The sequence below is a fragment of the Sus scrofa genome, chromosome 2 (genome assembly GCF_000003025.6).
Source record: "Sus scrofa isolate TJ Tabasco breed Duroc chromosome 2, Sscrofa11.1, whole genome shotgun sequence".
In the NCBI taxonomy this organism is placed as follows: Eukaryota; Metazoa; Chordata; class Mammalia; order Artiodactyla; family Suidae; genus Sus; species Sus scrofa.
In genome coordinates this window covers 120199420-120215500 of record NC_010444.4, presented here as the reverse complement: position 1 = coordinate 120215500, position 16081 = coordinate 120199420, and the positions used below count along the sequence as shown (strand labels likewise).

General features: G+C 40.7%; 1 protein-coding gene across 4 annotated transcripts in view; it reads right to left on the bottom strand.

Annotated features, from left to right (window-relative positions):
• Nucleotides 1–16081, bottom strand: part of ARL14EPL (ADP ribosylation factor like GTPase 14 effector protein like) — a 32077-nt gene that overhangs the window by 11499 nt on the left and 4497 nt on the right. The window contains exons 1-3 of one of the 4 annotated variants that reach the window (XM_013995049.2): nt 4537–5235; nt 3490–3594; nt 2625–2764 (exon numbers count right to left, since the gene is read on the bottom strand). In XM_013995049.2, the coding sequence (XP_013850503.2) occupies nt 2625–2764; nt 3490–3585 (236 nt within the window). In that variant the 5' untranslated portion in view covers nt 3586–3594; nt 4537–5235. The other 3 variants (XM_013995048.2, XM_021084659.1, XM_013995047.2) reach the window with 3 other exon arrangements.

Here is a 16081-nt window from a genome sequence, read left to right as displayed (position 1 = left end):
ATCTACGTTGTGAATGACATTTATTCAATAATGGGCAGTTAGGTTGCTTCCATATCTTGGCTATTGTAAATAATACTGCAATAAATTGGGAGAGGGGTGTGGGGTTCCCATTGTGGCACAGTGGAAATGAATCCAACTAGTAACCATGAAATTGTGGGTTTGATTCCTGGTCTCGCTCAGTGGGTTATGGATCGGTGTTGCTGTGAGCTGTGGTGTAGGTCGCAGACTTGGCTCGGATCCTGCTTTTCTGTGGCTATAAAGTAGGCTAGAAACTGTAGCTCTGATTCAACCCCTAGCCAGGGAACTTCCATATGACTCAGGGATGGCTCAACAAAAATAACAATAACAATAAACAAACCCCAAAACACAGGGGGGGCTGCATGTATCTTTTCTAATTAGTGTTTTCATTTTCTTTGGAAATGACTCAAGATAAGCATTCACATGGTCAGTTACTATACTAACAGCATTGAAAACAAAAATTCTCCCTTACTAATGGTCTCCAAATGCTGTTGGTTTTGTTCCTTTCTGATTCTATATCTTCCCCAGGGTGGAGGGAGAAAGCAGAGGACCAAGGTGGGAGGACCTGTGGTAAGCTCAGAACCGGTGAAGAGCACCAGTGTCTACACCCTGCTTTGGGTTCCCACGCTGCCTCGGTCAGCCTCTACAACACATCCAGGAAGCGAAAGGCTTCACCAGGATTCTGCCACGCTCTCCAATCCAAACCATTTAAAAGTCAACCCTTTAACACTGAGCTGCTCGAAATGCTTAGAAGGACAAAATTACCTCTGTGGCCCCTGTATCCATGTTTATGAGATCAAGTCAGAAGAGGGTGTGAAATTACAACCTTCTGTGTCCTTGGTCCCCAAGCAGGCCTCACATGCCCTTCCCTTCCTATCATGTAATGTGCTCTATCCTCGAGCCTTTCCCAAAAAAGCCAGGAAGGTTAAGGACCAACGTGCAGACTGGCTTGATTATCTCCCTTTAGCAGGAGTGCCTTCCAATGAGGATTTACATTTGAAGCATTTCATCTGAGGACTGAGAGCTCTCACACCCACCAGGAACTTCGGGTGTCAGGAAACAGGGAGATGTGAAGTCTATTAAGGAATGACGAGATTGGGTCATCATGAAAACAACAGAGAGCCCGAGTCAGACCCTGGCCTTCTCCCTGTGCCTTCACCCAAGTATTTCCTGCAGAGAGCAAGACACAGACCTTACAGCTTCCTACCCATCTGATGCTGTCTTCTATACAATTCTGAACTATCACATGCCCATAAAATGCACAAAACATACATGCACAGATAACAAAGAAGAATAAAACACACAGCAGGTGCCCACCACCCAGCTTAACAAAGCAGTGTTGCACATTTGCACCCTCTTCATGCCCTGTCCATTGCATCTCTCCACGCAGCCAAGAGGAACCCCACCTCAATATCACAAAAATCATCTCCTTGTTTCACTTTTAGTTAGCCATATGAGTATGTATCTCCAAGAGCATTGTGTTTCCCTTCTGTCATTTGCTTTTTTTTTTTTTTTTTTTTTTTTGGCTGCACCCATGGCATGTGGAACTTTCTGGGCCAGGGATCAAACCCATGCCACAGCAGTAACCCAAGCCACACAGTGACAATGGTGGATCCCTAACTCACTGTACAACTCACTGAACTCCTGTGATTTGCTTTTTTAATTCTACATTATGATTTGCGTTTCATCCATGGTAGTGCATGTAAATATTCAAATATTTTCATCTCTACATGTATTCTACTGTACGGATATACCAATTACTTATCTTTTCCATTATAGATAGGTTTTTGGGTTATTGTTGTGTTAATTTTTTTGCTGTTACAGGGATGCTATGAATTTCTTAAACATGTCTCCTGTTGTACATGTGTAAGCAATTTTTTGGGATATATATCAAGGAGAGAAGGTTTTAGATCATAGAGTATGTAGGTAATGACAAGCTGTTTTAAAATAGTGGCTGTCCTATCTTACACTTAATTCATGTCTTTGCCCATCTGGGCAGTGTGGCCCTGAATGTTCATTAGCCTTCTCTGCTGTGAAATGCCTGTTCACTGGTTCATTTTTCTCTCAGAATGTTTCTCTTTTTCTTAGTGAACTGCATCTTTTTTAGATACTGTTCTTTTAGATCATAAATAGCTCCTCATACATTATAATTTGTCCCTCATTATTAGTGGGCATAAATTCTTAATTTTTACGTAGTCAAAGATATACCAACTTTTTCCTTCAGGGTCTCCTTAATTTATGCCTCTAATGTGCTAGCACTAATTGAATTTGTGATACATCTGTGCCCATTTGATACTTGGATTCATTCCCATTGTTATATAATATCTCTAATGATACATCTTTCTTACTTTTAGTCATCTTTCCTACCACAGCTATAACTCTAGTGCAAGCACTTCTGAAGCCTGTTTTTAAACAGTTGATGCCTAGCTTGGGATTATAGTCTATTTCTTGAAATTGCTAACTTTCAGACATACGGGGTGATATTACACTTTAGAAAATATATTTTTGAACTGTAAAAAGAGGCAACCTTTAATTACTTCGCTTTGTCAAGGAGAACTCTGCATTTTATGATCTCACAGATCAAATATAATAAATCATGATCTTACTTGCATTTTACAGAAAAATACTCATTCATCTTTGACATTCGTGCTTTTTTTTTCTGCTGCCTCGTTTCAGGATTAAAGTCCGCTACCTGTGGTCCAGGGTTCTGAAATGCCAAGCATTTTAACTGCCGCTCTATCTGTTGCTATGAAACAAATAAAATGTATTAGTAGAAAGAACCAGATCGTTTTAGCTTTTTTTCTTACATCGTATCAAAATGAAGTTTCCAAAAACTTTTACCATAAGGGCGTGCAAGTTTAGTTGTTTTACCTAGAGAAATAAAGTTTAACCTAATTAAGTCTCAAAGGATGATGCACATTTTTTTTTTCAAATTTGGTCATTCTTTCTGAATAAACAAATGTATAGTGTAAAAAATGCATATAATAAAAATACGAAAAATGCTCAAGAGGGATGAAAAGAATTCCTTTTATACAAACACCACTTGGCTTCTCAAATTGGCTGGGGATGAAAGTCGGAATTAGCGTTTTATGGTGGATAAGGACTAGGGAGTAAAAGCCCTTCTGCCCGTGAGTAGTGTCTCACGTTTTAAGTTTTAGAACCATGACTGGCATATAATAGGAAAAAACCCTGCAAGGATTAGTTAAATAAAAATACTTGACTACATTCTCTCCAAATATTCTGCTCCAAGGATAGGGTTCTATGGCCTGAGAGGCACAGAGGGGCTAGGTGAGGTGAGACCAGCCTAGTGGCAAGCAGAATGAAGCCAAGAGGAAGCCCAGTCGGCACAAGAGAGCAGAGATCCTTTCCGTGGAATCTTGACAGGGCCCACCTTCCCACCCAAATCCAGGGCATCTCCCCAAGTTGAGAATTCCCCAAACATCATGAAATCATGGTATCCACATGCCGTACCAGTTGCTTCTGTCCGATTTGACAGTTTTTCTCAGGAGAACTTGGACCTGTGTGTCTCTCTTGAGTGGAATTGTTTTTTTCTGATTGTCCACTCATTTCTGATGGCTAAAAAAAAAAGCAATTGGGATAAAGCAAAACACATTAAAATATTATACATCCCCAGTAACTTAATCCTGTGACTTTCCTGCTGTCTCCCTACATCTGACTTTCTTTCCAAGCCTTACTAGAAAAGCTGTTTGCTCCCTGGCTTCCTTTTTACACTCTTCAATCCTGTGTAGACTTCTTCTCCAGAATGTTTAATGATGCTCTTCTCCTCCTGGTGTTCCCTATGCAAATCAGCTGTGCCCTTTACAGCTCTTAGCATCATAGACTTTGCTGGAGCAGGCAACACGGCGACCATTCACTCCTGCTCAAGAAACTAGGAACTCTTAGACCTCTGTTTTTCTCCTTTTATACTTAGCCTCTTGAAAAATAATAAGACACACTCATGGCATAGCGCACCCCCAGTAACTCTGTGAAAATCTTATCTGTCTCCATGGCTTCTTTGTTATCTCTTCAGAAATCTTTGCCCAGGCTGCCTCTCAAAGCCCTGACCGCCTTCCTCAAGTTTGCTGACAAATTTCTAACACCACCTGGGCTAAATGGAAGTCATCAGTTTTCCATAAAACTCAGCTGCTTAAATGACTGTAATTTACTCTGAAGTACTTCAATATACAAAATGCCTCTGTGTGACTGTCTTATGTGAAGCAGGCTCAGGATGCCAGTCACAAATGCACACAGTCCAGATTGCTCTGCAGTGTGCTGTCAGAAAGGACCACACTACAGAGGCTCCCACAGCCCTGCTCATCAACTCCCACCTCAACTGCCTGTACTGACTGCAGGATGCTCTTTCTCCCGAAGGACCTGAGGATTCTTCTTCCCAACATTAGGTTAGGAAGTTGTGTTGATTTTTCTTTTCTGACATTCCTCACATTGATTCTTCCTTTCCATTCCCTTCAGGTAGAAGCCACCCTAAAGAGAGCAGTCACAGCAGTAATGGTACCTTACCCTTGACCAAGATGGCTGAGGCTAGCGTGATGAAACTTTAGACAGGCTTCTTCCTAATTATTGGTCCAGACCTCTCTTTTTTAGATCATTTACTTCAGAAAACTTGTGATTGTAAATTCTTTCTCTGCACCTTCAAGATGGAAATCTTCTCCCAGTCCCCAGCCAGTCTTACAATCCATAATGCATTTCCTGGGACTAGGCACCATCCCTTCTCAATGTGGTCATCCAGGAAGAGTCCTTATTTGCTAGTCTCCATGGGAAAGTAGAAGCCTAATTTGCTAATTGGTGGATTGTTGGGTGCCAATCAGTAAAAACAGGTGGCTGTTTTTGCTAATTCAGAGAGAAACATTTGCAAATGTGGGAATAACCCAATGAGCTCAGCATATCCCAAAGATCAGTCTCTCCCCTAATGTCCTCTAGTATTTTCCTCTCACCTTTTATTTCAGTGGAGTTAAGTTTGGACTGAGTTTGGGTTTCTCTCTCCTATTATGACAACCTTGGATAAAATTTTCTTTGCCTGTTAAACTTTGGTGACTTTTTTTTTTTTTTGCTTTGATAGCCTCATCTGCAGTTTCAGATTTGATCAGCCAAATATTCCCAGGGAGCATTTTCCAAGTAGTATGGAGGTTAAATCAAATGGAGATATTTTTGGAGTTCCTGTGGTGGCACAGTGGAAATGAATCTGACTAGGAACCATGAGGTTGCGGGTTCTATCTCCGGCCTTGCTCAGTGGGTTAAGGATCCTACATTGCTGTGAGCTGTGGTGTGGGTTGCAGACGTGGCTCGAATCCCAAGGTGCTGTGGCTGTGACCTAGGCTGGCAGCCAAGCTCTGATTCGACCCCTAGCCTGGGAACCTCCATATGCTGCAGGTGTGCCCCTAAAAAGCAAAAAAAAAAAAAAAAAAAAAAGAAAGAAAAAAGAAAACAAACAAAAAGCAATAATGACAAAAAAACCACAGAGTTCTTTTTAAAATGATAAATCCTTGTCAAACGCCAGCCCTACTGGGGTTATAGTGTGCTGAGGAAAATCATGGGTAGGTGCAGAATTAACAAGCTCTCCAGGTGAATCGTACCCTTAGGCAATTACGAGAGATGTTAAGATAGGTACAATTTTCTTCATCCAGTTTTGCCATCTGATCGTAAAACTATTGTCCCTATTTTCTTCCCACCCCAAAATCACCCAAAACACTGTAGTCATGTCAATATTCCTAAATCAGAAATGTCTTTATCTTATTCCTATGAAAAGGCTTCAATGCTCCCCTTGCCAATAACCCTACATCGCACATCCCTCGTGTATCAGTGAAAGTCCATCATGACCAACTCCAACGACCTGCCTAGGCTCCCCTCCCAACATTCCTTCCCTTGGGCCAAAGCTACTGACCTCCCCACTCCCGTTACCACCCCTCCCAAGTCTTACCTAACTAACGTCTTCCTCTCTGAACTTTGGTCTATCTCTGCTCCAAGAAGACTTCCCATCACTCTCATCCTGGAAGATTCCTTTCTCTCTTGTGATCTGTTTGGAGCTTCTGTGAGAAAATTACCCTCAGAGGGGCTCTAAACCTTCTAGCTTCCTCATGTAACAAGTTTCCTTCCCCATGGGAATAGGTATGACTTTACCATCATCTTTGCAAGCAAGAAATTCTGAAAGAGCATTCATTTAACTGCATTGGGAGAAATGAATATTTTATGCAAATCCTTCACCCAAGATGCCTTTAAGTCCTTTGTGAAATGGAGATCTCCTCAAATAGATTAGGGGAAAAACTTGCTCCTTCATATTGTGAATAAAGCAAATAGAAATTATAAGTAAAGTTTACCAGGGCCTGAAATTATAATTGGATTTATCAGAAGCCCAAAATATCTGCCCCAAGAAAAGTGATTAGGAGGTTCAGAACTCCCTTTTTTCCCCTGCTTTGCATTCCCCAGGCAAGGGTTCTTAACAAGAGATGGAAAGTAGGGGGCCCTTGAACTTGGATAAGTAAAGAATACATATTTATTTGCACTAACATCTAGCTGAAGTTGCACATTTCTTTTTATTATAAGGCAGCCAACAAACCACAATAGTGTTTGCAATAGTTTTGACTATGTCGCCTATGAAACTGAAAACACAGATGTTTTCATAAGCTGCTATAGTTGTTGTATATATATATCAAAATGCTATTTACATTCATCACTTTCTCAAAATGATGGTAGTTCTTAGACCTGCTGCTAGATCTTATATGATGCATTAATAATGAAACATATATCACTATCATAAATTAACATTTTGATAAGTATTTCAGTATAATGGGTTTCCTTTGTAACATTACAGATTTTATTTTACATGATTAAAAACATCATTCTGGGAGTTCCCGTTGTGGCGCAGTGGTTAACGAATCCGACTAGGAACCATGAGGTTGCGGGTTCGGTTCCTGCCCTTGCTCAGTGGGTTAACGATCCGGCGTTGCCGTGAGCTGTGGTGTAGGTTGCAGACGCGGCTCGGATCCCGCGTTGCTGTGGCTCTGGCGTAGGCCGGTGGCTACAGCTCCGATTGGACCCCTAGCCTGGGAACCTCCATATGCCGCGGGAGCAGCCCAAGAAATAGCAATAACAACAACAACAACAACAAAAGACAAACGACAAAAAAAAAAAAAAAAAAAAAAAAATATCATTCTGTGAAATGGTTCATGGATATCAACTGGACAAAGGAGTCCATGACACAAAAAGTAAAATTAAGAACGCTTGCAAAGAGGCAGGGAGAACCCACTGCCGCCACCTCACTAATCACAGTGACAAGAAACAAATCACAGTGACAAGCTCTTGGCTGTGGAAGATGCTCATTTTCAAGCATAGGGCTGGAAGCAACATGGTATATCCTAGGGAATTGCATTTAATGGAACACAAAGTGTATGCCATCAAATTAACCAACTCTCTTTTGTCCTAGCATGTGTCAGATTGCCTATAAAATATCCACGATACAGTCTAGGCCAGGGAAGCAGTTTCCCCAAGTGCCAGATGTCACACAAACTCCAAGGGCCATGATTCCCCAGGTGTGGCTCAAGGATGGGGCTACTGTTCAGCACCGGGCTTGGGCCAGAATGGAAATCGACCCCTTCACTGAGTGCACTGGGTAGTTTAGCTGTCCTTTTTCTTCATAACAAGACTTCCTCGAGGAGATGGTATATGAATTTCCATCCTGGCCTGAACTTCTGGACTGACCATCAATAAGAACTTGGAGTAGCGTTGGAGTACATGTTGGCTGTGACACACGTGGTCCTTCTGTAGTTAGTTCAATTTTTACATGGAAGTTCCTACCTCTATTAGAAATTTAGGAAGCAGTCTTACAACTTTCTTTACCTCCCTGCCCTACAAAGGAAGCCTAGAACTCGTACATAGTGAGTAGTCAACAAATGTTCATAAATATTATGCTAATGGATGCGAATTATTAGGTACCTACTCTATGCCAAATAGTTAGCTAAACATTCCACATATATTACTCCATTTAATTACACTATGGCACACTGAACTAGACACTGCTACCTCTATTTTTATCTCTAATTTTTACAGTTGAGGAATTGAGACCTAGAGAGCTCTTTAAGGCCACATGGGTTTAAAATCCAGACCCATTAACCCTCCTAACTAAGCCCTTTTTCAGGATGTCACACTCCTTCAAGATTTGTTTGAACGATGACCACCACCTCTGCAAAGGATACTGCCGAGGGATGGGATGGAATCGTGAGCCACCCAGAGCCTTTCCAAAACAAAGTCTGAACTAGGAATAGGGGCAGATGCATTTAGATCATGTTAGCCGGCCTCCTCCAGCTCTTCTGCCACAGCACACATCTCCAAGCGTGTGTCCATCTCAGGCACATGAGCCATATCTGACCTCAGCATTGGATTTAGAAGTTAGCATGAAAGGAAAAAGTCACATGGGTCTCTGAATTTTGAACAATTTTCTTTTTATAGTCGCACCCACAGCATACGGAAGTTCCTGGGCCAGGGACTGAATCCAAGCTGCAGTTGCAACCTACAACAAAGCGCCTAACCCACTATGTAGGGCTGGGGACTGAACCCTCACCTCTGCACCAATGGCAGCCATTTCAGTCAGCTTTTTAACCCACGGCACCACAACAGGAACTCTGAATTTTGAACAATTGAATTCATATCTTCTGAATCTTGAAGAACTTCTTTTCATGTTAAATTTGCATGAATTCTAGATAATCTTACAAAACAAATATTTGCCTTTCATTCCAAAAATATATACACTACATAACAAATAGAAGAAGAAAGTCACATATGGACAAAATCACTCCTGAGGGAGTTCCTGTCGTGGCTCAGCGGTAACGAACCCAACTAGTATCCATGAGGACTTGGGTTTGATCCCTGGCCTTTCTCAGTGAGTTAAGGATCCAGCATTGCGGTTAGCTGTGATGTAGTCACAGTTGAGGCTTGGATCCTGCTTTGATGTGGCTGAGGTGTAGGCAGGCAGCTGCAGCTCCAATTCGACCCCTATCCTGGGAACTTCCACATGCCACGGGTGTGGCCCTAAAGCAAAAAAAAAAAAAAAAAAAAAAAAAAAAATCCTTTCAGAAACTGCTGCCTGGGAAGAGCCTTATCCAGTCAGGCCTCTCTCCAGCACTGAAGTAGACTGCTGGTTCTCGTGTTAGAAATCAGATGAAACTGTTGACTTCTACAATCATAGGAACCAGCGTGGCTAAGTTATGTTTACCTTTAAACCTCGGATCCACATCCTATGGTAAATTGCTCCCTCCATGGAGGCCTCACAAACTAGGTCACCCTGAAAACAAGACCAGGTCCAGAGCTCCACCTTCCTGCTCCTTCCTGCTCACTCTGGGGCTCAGGTCATCGAGGGCAATGCAATAAGATGACTCACACCACAAGCACCTACCCTTATCTTTAGGACGCCTCTGGCACCACACAGCTGAAGGATATTAGTAAATTTATTTATTTATTTTTTATTGTTTGGTCTTTTTAGGGCCGTACCCGTGGCATATGGAGGCTCCCAGGCTAGGGGTTGAATCGGAGATGTAGCTGCAGGCCTACACCACAGCTCACAGCAACACCGGATCCTTAACCCACTGAGCAAGGCCAGGGATGGAACCCGCAACCTCATGGTTCCTAGTTGGATTTGTTCCCACCATGCCGGGAACTCCAGGACACTAGTAAACTATTCCAAGTTACAAAAGTGTTCAGTTTAAACCCTCACTCAGAAGTTGTTTGCACATTACTCAGCAGATAAAGTGGTTTATTTAGAGACACTCTGTCACACAGCCCTCAGAAAATATTTGGAAAAACACATACATGTTTATTCAAAGCCCTTACAATAGACAGTTGATCAAATATTTTAATCTCATGCTGCCTCTAACCTTAGTTTCCATCCTTGTTTACCATGACAGGTCACCAATGTACGACAGGTGAGCCAGATCCCACCAGGGACATACTTGGAGCAGAGAAACAACTGTTGTATTGCTGATCATTCAAGACTATCCCCACCCCCAGCTGATTCGGTTGTTTTCAAAGCCACAAAATTGTTCAGTAACCTCCGACAAAATCCCCATTGCCATTTGTCCAAAAGAATGAAAAGTAATTTTGATCCAAGCCTTTGAGAGTGTTTTTAGATAAACAGTGTTAATGCTTTAGAAACAATGTGTTTGCAATTTACAGATTCCTAGGAACACTTTTATCACTGACTATGCCTCCCTCCCCCCGCCCCCGCCCTGCCACACACCCTTCTGTGGCTCAATGTAAACGAATGTGATAACAGCGATCATATACTTAAAATAATTTGAAATGCACTCATCAGAGAATTTAATAAGCTGTGTGACCACATCATTGCTCTTTTTGCTAATGCCTGGGAAGGCTATTGGTCTGGGGTTGCCCAGAAACCAAAGCCCCTGAAGGGCTTGCCTAGGTCAGTTACAGATCAGCCCGCCTAGGGCCTCTCTACTCACACGTTAGGTATGGTCTGGATCTCTTGACTTACACATTTAAATTCTTCCTTGCAATTTTAAGGATTAGAAAAAATAGAAACCTGTCTGTTTACTCTGCCTTACTGATGGAAAGCAGAGGGGGAAGAAAACTTGGGTGAGACCAGCAGCCTGGGCCAGTTGAGCCCTATGCTGAAAAATACATTCAGCACTGTCCTGATAAATATACTTCAGAATCTCTCATTCCAAATTTCAAGTGTGAAAGTTCCTTTATGATCAATCCCTAAGGTTTTATGCCCATTTCTTAGCTTTCGTTTTTGTTTTATTCCACGCTGATGAAACAACCCCACTTCTGCTCTCAACTACCACACATTAATAGGACAATATCTATTCCGCGTCAATATTCTGTGGCTGGCTCTTGCCGGCTTCTCTATCAGCCTTAGAAGGAACCACGGTTACGTGCATCCTTTGAAAAGGAGCGTCTCTCCAATGATGATCTTCCAGTTTTGTTAGTGCCCATTTCTTAACGTGAGGTGCCTCGCCAAGCTGAAGCAGTGGGCGGTAAAGAGAAAGTACACATACCTTTAAGTTAGATGAAACAGAAGGGAAGAATACTGGAGAAAAAGAGAGACTGTACTGCCTTGTTTCCTTTGTTTTGCTGAGAAACCATAGAGCTCTCTGGGGGAAATGTCAGAAGGCCCCTAAGGTGCTCTTACAATTTAACGCTTTTGTAATAGTGGCTGAGAGGAGAGGTGGAAAAACAGAGGGGGTGGGGGATGGGTGTATTCGTTAACTCTGTCTTCCACCACGAGTCTGTCTAAAATCACATGAAATCAGGGAATACTCATGTATCTGCTCACCCATCTTCCATCTGCAAAAAGCAAAGACTCTAGACTTTTCATTTTGACTCTATTGCTCGGTGTCAACTTCGGACGTTCAACTAATGTTAACACCGAATTGTGCCTTGGCTATTTTCATACAGCAGTATAAACAACTATATATATAGTATCTCACACCATAGACCCACATATATGCAGTGTTCTTGAAAAAGAACAGGAAAGGAAACAAAATACAGGAAAGTATATATATTATATATATAAATGTATCTCACATCATAGACCTACATATGAAGTATTCTTGAAAAAGAACAGGAAAGGAAACAAAATTGTCAGTTGTTGCAACCCATATAGCAATGATACAAATTGAAGGTGGTGCTGGAATTAAATATATATGACCTGACCTTTATATCTATTAAGAACTATTACATTTTTGAGATTACATATTATTACATATATATGCATATATATTTTTGAGATTACACATTATTACATATATATGCATATATATATGTATGTATATATATGTGTGTGTGTGTATACACATATGCTAAAAACCATTTAGGAAAAAACTTGTCCCAGGACAAAACTAAGCCAGGCTTATAAGTTGTGTCTAAGACATATATTAATCTCTAAATTGCAAACCTCTAACTATCATCCTCTGCTACTAGGACTCAGATATTGTTCTGTGAGTCATTAAAACCACTTGCCTGGCAGGTTAATACCCGCCTCATTTATTTGTGAATTATAGGGTAAAAATCATCATTTAGTCATTTCATTCCTAATTACTTTTGCTGCAAAAACAAGGAAATGAAACAAAATCTCCATTCTAAGAGCTTGCAATCCATCTGGCAATGACGAAAAACCTTCAAGTGGAACTAGAATTAAGTGTGTTTGATCTTAATTTTATAACCATAGGCAAAGGCTATATTTTTGAGATTACACAGTAAATTTTGCACATTAAAATTTGTCACCTTGCCATTTAAAAAAATGCCAGTTAAGGACTGATAAACTTCAAATCAGGTAAGAATCCCGCCAGACTTTTCCACAGTCAGTCACACCTTACAAAAATATTTTCTTTGGCCAATGTTTGGCTTAGTTCTTACACAAGGTACTCTTCACTAATCGTACCATACAAGATGCTACACAAAGAACAAACACACCAAGGGCCAAATACAAGGGCAGTAAAACTAGATGGAGGAAAATCTTCTCAAGGATAAAGGATTGTAACCAACCAAGAAAAGTCACAACTAAAAATTTTAAAAACAATTTAACCGCAAAGAAAAATAACAATGTGTCACAATTGCAGAAGTTATTACTTCCTCTTATTTCTTCAATTTAAAAAAGAAAAGTTATGCAAAATAATTTTCCTGTATTATTTCCAAGGTTCTCAAGCAAAATCTGATAGCTTTTTAAAATATATATATATATAGCTCAGGGAATGATATTCAACATCTCATAATAATCTATAATGGAAAAGAATCTGAAATTTATTTATAATTGAATCACTTTGCTGTACTCTTGAAACCAACACATTATAAATTGATTATTCTTCAGGGAAAAAATAATAAAGGAGAAACTTGGCTAAGAAAGAAATAGCTTCCTGGAGTTCCCATCATGGCTCAGTGGTTAACAAATCCGACTAGGAACCATGAGGTTGCGGGTTCGATCCCTGGCCTCGCGCAGTAAGTTAAGAATCTGGCATTGCTGTGAGCTGTGGTGTAGGTCACAGATGTGGCTCAGATCCCGCATTGCTGTGGCCCTGGTGAAGCCCAGCGGCTACAGCTCCAATGAGACCCCTAGCTGGGAACATCCATACGCTGTGCGTGTGGCTCTAAAAAGCCAAAAAAAAAAAAAAAAACCAAAAAACCCTTTACATCATTTTAAAAAAGGTAATAATTTTAATTGGAAAGATGGGAGAGTATTTTTTTAAAGTTATTAACACCTTGCTAGGAGTTCCTACTGTGGCACAGTGGGTTAAGAATACAACTGCAGTGGCTCCATTGCTACAGAGGCATGGGTTCTATCCCTGGTCAGGCACAATGGGTTAAAGGATCTGGTGCAGGTTGCAGCTACAGCTAGGATTTAATTCCTGGCACGGGAACTTCTATGTGCTGTGGGCATGGCCATAAAAAAATAATAATACCTTGCTCAATTTGCTAGTCTTGAATTTATTGCATTTTGACATGGTTTTTACTAAGAAAAAAATATATATTTTTTTCTCTTCAGATGTTCTCAGGTTTTCTAGAGCCTAGTTGATGTGATGTAAAATTGATTGCTTTTTTAACATTAATGATTCACATACTAAAACATTTCTCAAATACCTGTTAATTCCTAGAGAGTACAATTTTTTTTATGTTCATGAGTTGTATTATTGTGTCAGTATGTATCTATATGTATATGAATTTGTAATATACGCTGTACAGGTGACCCTTGAACAGCATGGATCTGAACTGCACAAATCCACTTATACTCGGATTTTTTCAACATTAAATACTACAGTACTACACCATCCATGGATGGTTGAATTCACAGATTTAGAAGAAACCTGGATACGGAAGTTGACTGTAAGTTATTGAGGATTTTTGCTAGTATAGTGTGTCAACACCACAACTCCTACATTGTTCAAGGATCAACTGTACTTAAAAATAACACAGGTCAGAAAGTTCCCTTAATGGCTCAGTGGTTAACAAACCCCACTGGCATCCATGAGGATGTGGGTTCGATCCCTGCCCTCGATCAGTGGTGTTGCCATGAGCTGTGGTGTAGATCGCAGATGCGGCTCAGATCACAGTTTGCTGTGGCTGTTGCTGTGGCCGCAGCTGTGGCTATGATTCAGCCCCTAGCCTGGGAACTTCCATAAGCCTTGGGTATGGCCCTAAAAAGCAAAACAACAACAACAACAAAACAGCTCATAAGCTTATTTATTGTAGGGTTTTTGTTTGTTTGTTGTTTGTTTTTTGTTTTTGTCTTTTTAGGGCTGTTTGCTGGAGGTTCCCAGGCTAGGGGTCAAATTGGACCTGCAGCTGCTGGCCTACAGCATAGCCACAGCAAGGCCAGAGATGAAACCCACATTCTCATGGATACTAGTTGGGTTCACTACTGCTGAGCCACAGTGGGAACTCCTGTTGTAGTATTTTTTAAACTGCAAAATATGGAATGCCTATCCATAGAGGAGTGGTTGAATAACTATGGTACACCCACATGTATCATAAACACGGAGCACTATGCCCCTGTGAAAGAGAACAAGGAAGATCTCTATGTTGTGATATAGAGAGGTTCCCAGAATATACTATTAATGTACATAGTACAAAAAAAATTCACCCTTCATGTAAGAGAGTATACTACCATTCATGTAAGAAAGAAGAGGATATGAGAAAATTTATTCCTTGTAGCTAGTTAATTTTAATAAATTCAATGTGATGTAGAGTGTGGCTTATGAAATAATTAAAAAGTCATTAGCATCTAGGAAGTGGTTGCGGTAGGAAACTCTCTAGTTTTATCTTCCTAAATTCTTTAAGATCCTTCTCAGCAGCTGCTGAGCATGCTCTCAATGGGCTTATTCAACTCTTTATTGGAAAGATCCCAATGAGACTAAACCTTATTACCTGGGTATGACTGTTATGGGTTCACCATGGTTATTGTTTAAGGTACTGTTACATTTCCAAACTATAATGAATTGTACATTCGAAAGGACAGACTTCCTTGTGGGAACCACCATGAAGGTCCAGGAGTGAATGAAGCTATTGTTACTAGTCTTCCAAGCATTCACTTAGCAAGCATTGATTAAATACCTCTCATCAGCCAGGCACTTTGCAAAAGATAAAAAGATGAATAAGACATGATTTCTCATTTTAAGGGCCGTCAAGTCTAGTAGAAGAAGATGTGTAATTAAACAAATACAAGATGTGCATTGCAAGTGCTCAGGACACTGATAGGGCCAGTGGAGAAAGGGAGGAACAGGTGGTTTTTCCTGGAAAGAGAGGTATCGAGAAGGGCTCCCAGGGAGAGGTGGCAATTGACTTAATCTTTAAAAATTAACAGGGAAAATTCAGGTGGAGAGGAGTGGAACGTGCATTCTCAATGTATAGAGCTGCTCTAAGCAAGAGCTTTAAGGGGAGGTCTACATGTTTCAGAAAGATCTAGTGGGAGGTGGGAGGGGTGTCTTGGCTGTGACATGGCTGAACACCAAGTGCACTGCAATAGCATATGTGTGTTTCTATAGACTCTAAAGAATGTCATTCCCAATGACAAAAATAGGGAGGGTGGCTGGCGGCAATGAAATAAGACAAGGGAGAGAATAAACAGTTACATAACTTTAGGTTCCCCAACAGCTCTGCTTTGGAACACCATTAAGATGATGTAATATAATTTCTTACCCGAACAGACATCAATGTAAGTTGCACATGTTGTACAGGTGAACAAGTTCCTTTTTAAAAAGACTGAGGGAGTTCCATGGTGGCTCAGTGGGTTGAGGATCCAGCATTTTCACTGCTGTGGCTCAGGCTGATGCTGTGACATGGATTTGATCCTTGGCCCAGGAACTTTTGCATGTCATGCGTGTGGCTCCCAAAAAAGATTTAATTGTTTTACTGTTATATTTATTACTATTACTATATATTTACTATTATTTCTGTTATTATTTTTATTTGCTATTATTAAGACTGCTCTACTAATTTGATTTACTAATGTCATAGGACACATTCTTTTATGGACTATTCCATTTCAGAACAAATTTGGATTTGCTATGCCTTAATTTCCTCCTGTTACTCTCTCTTCCAGGGA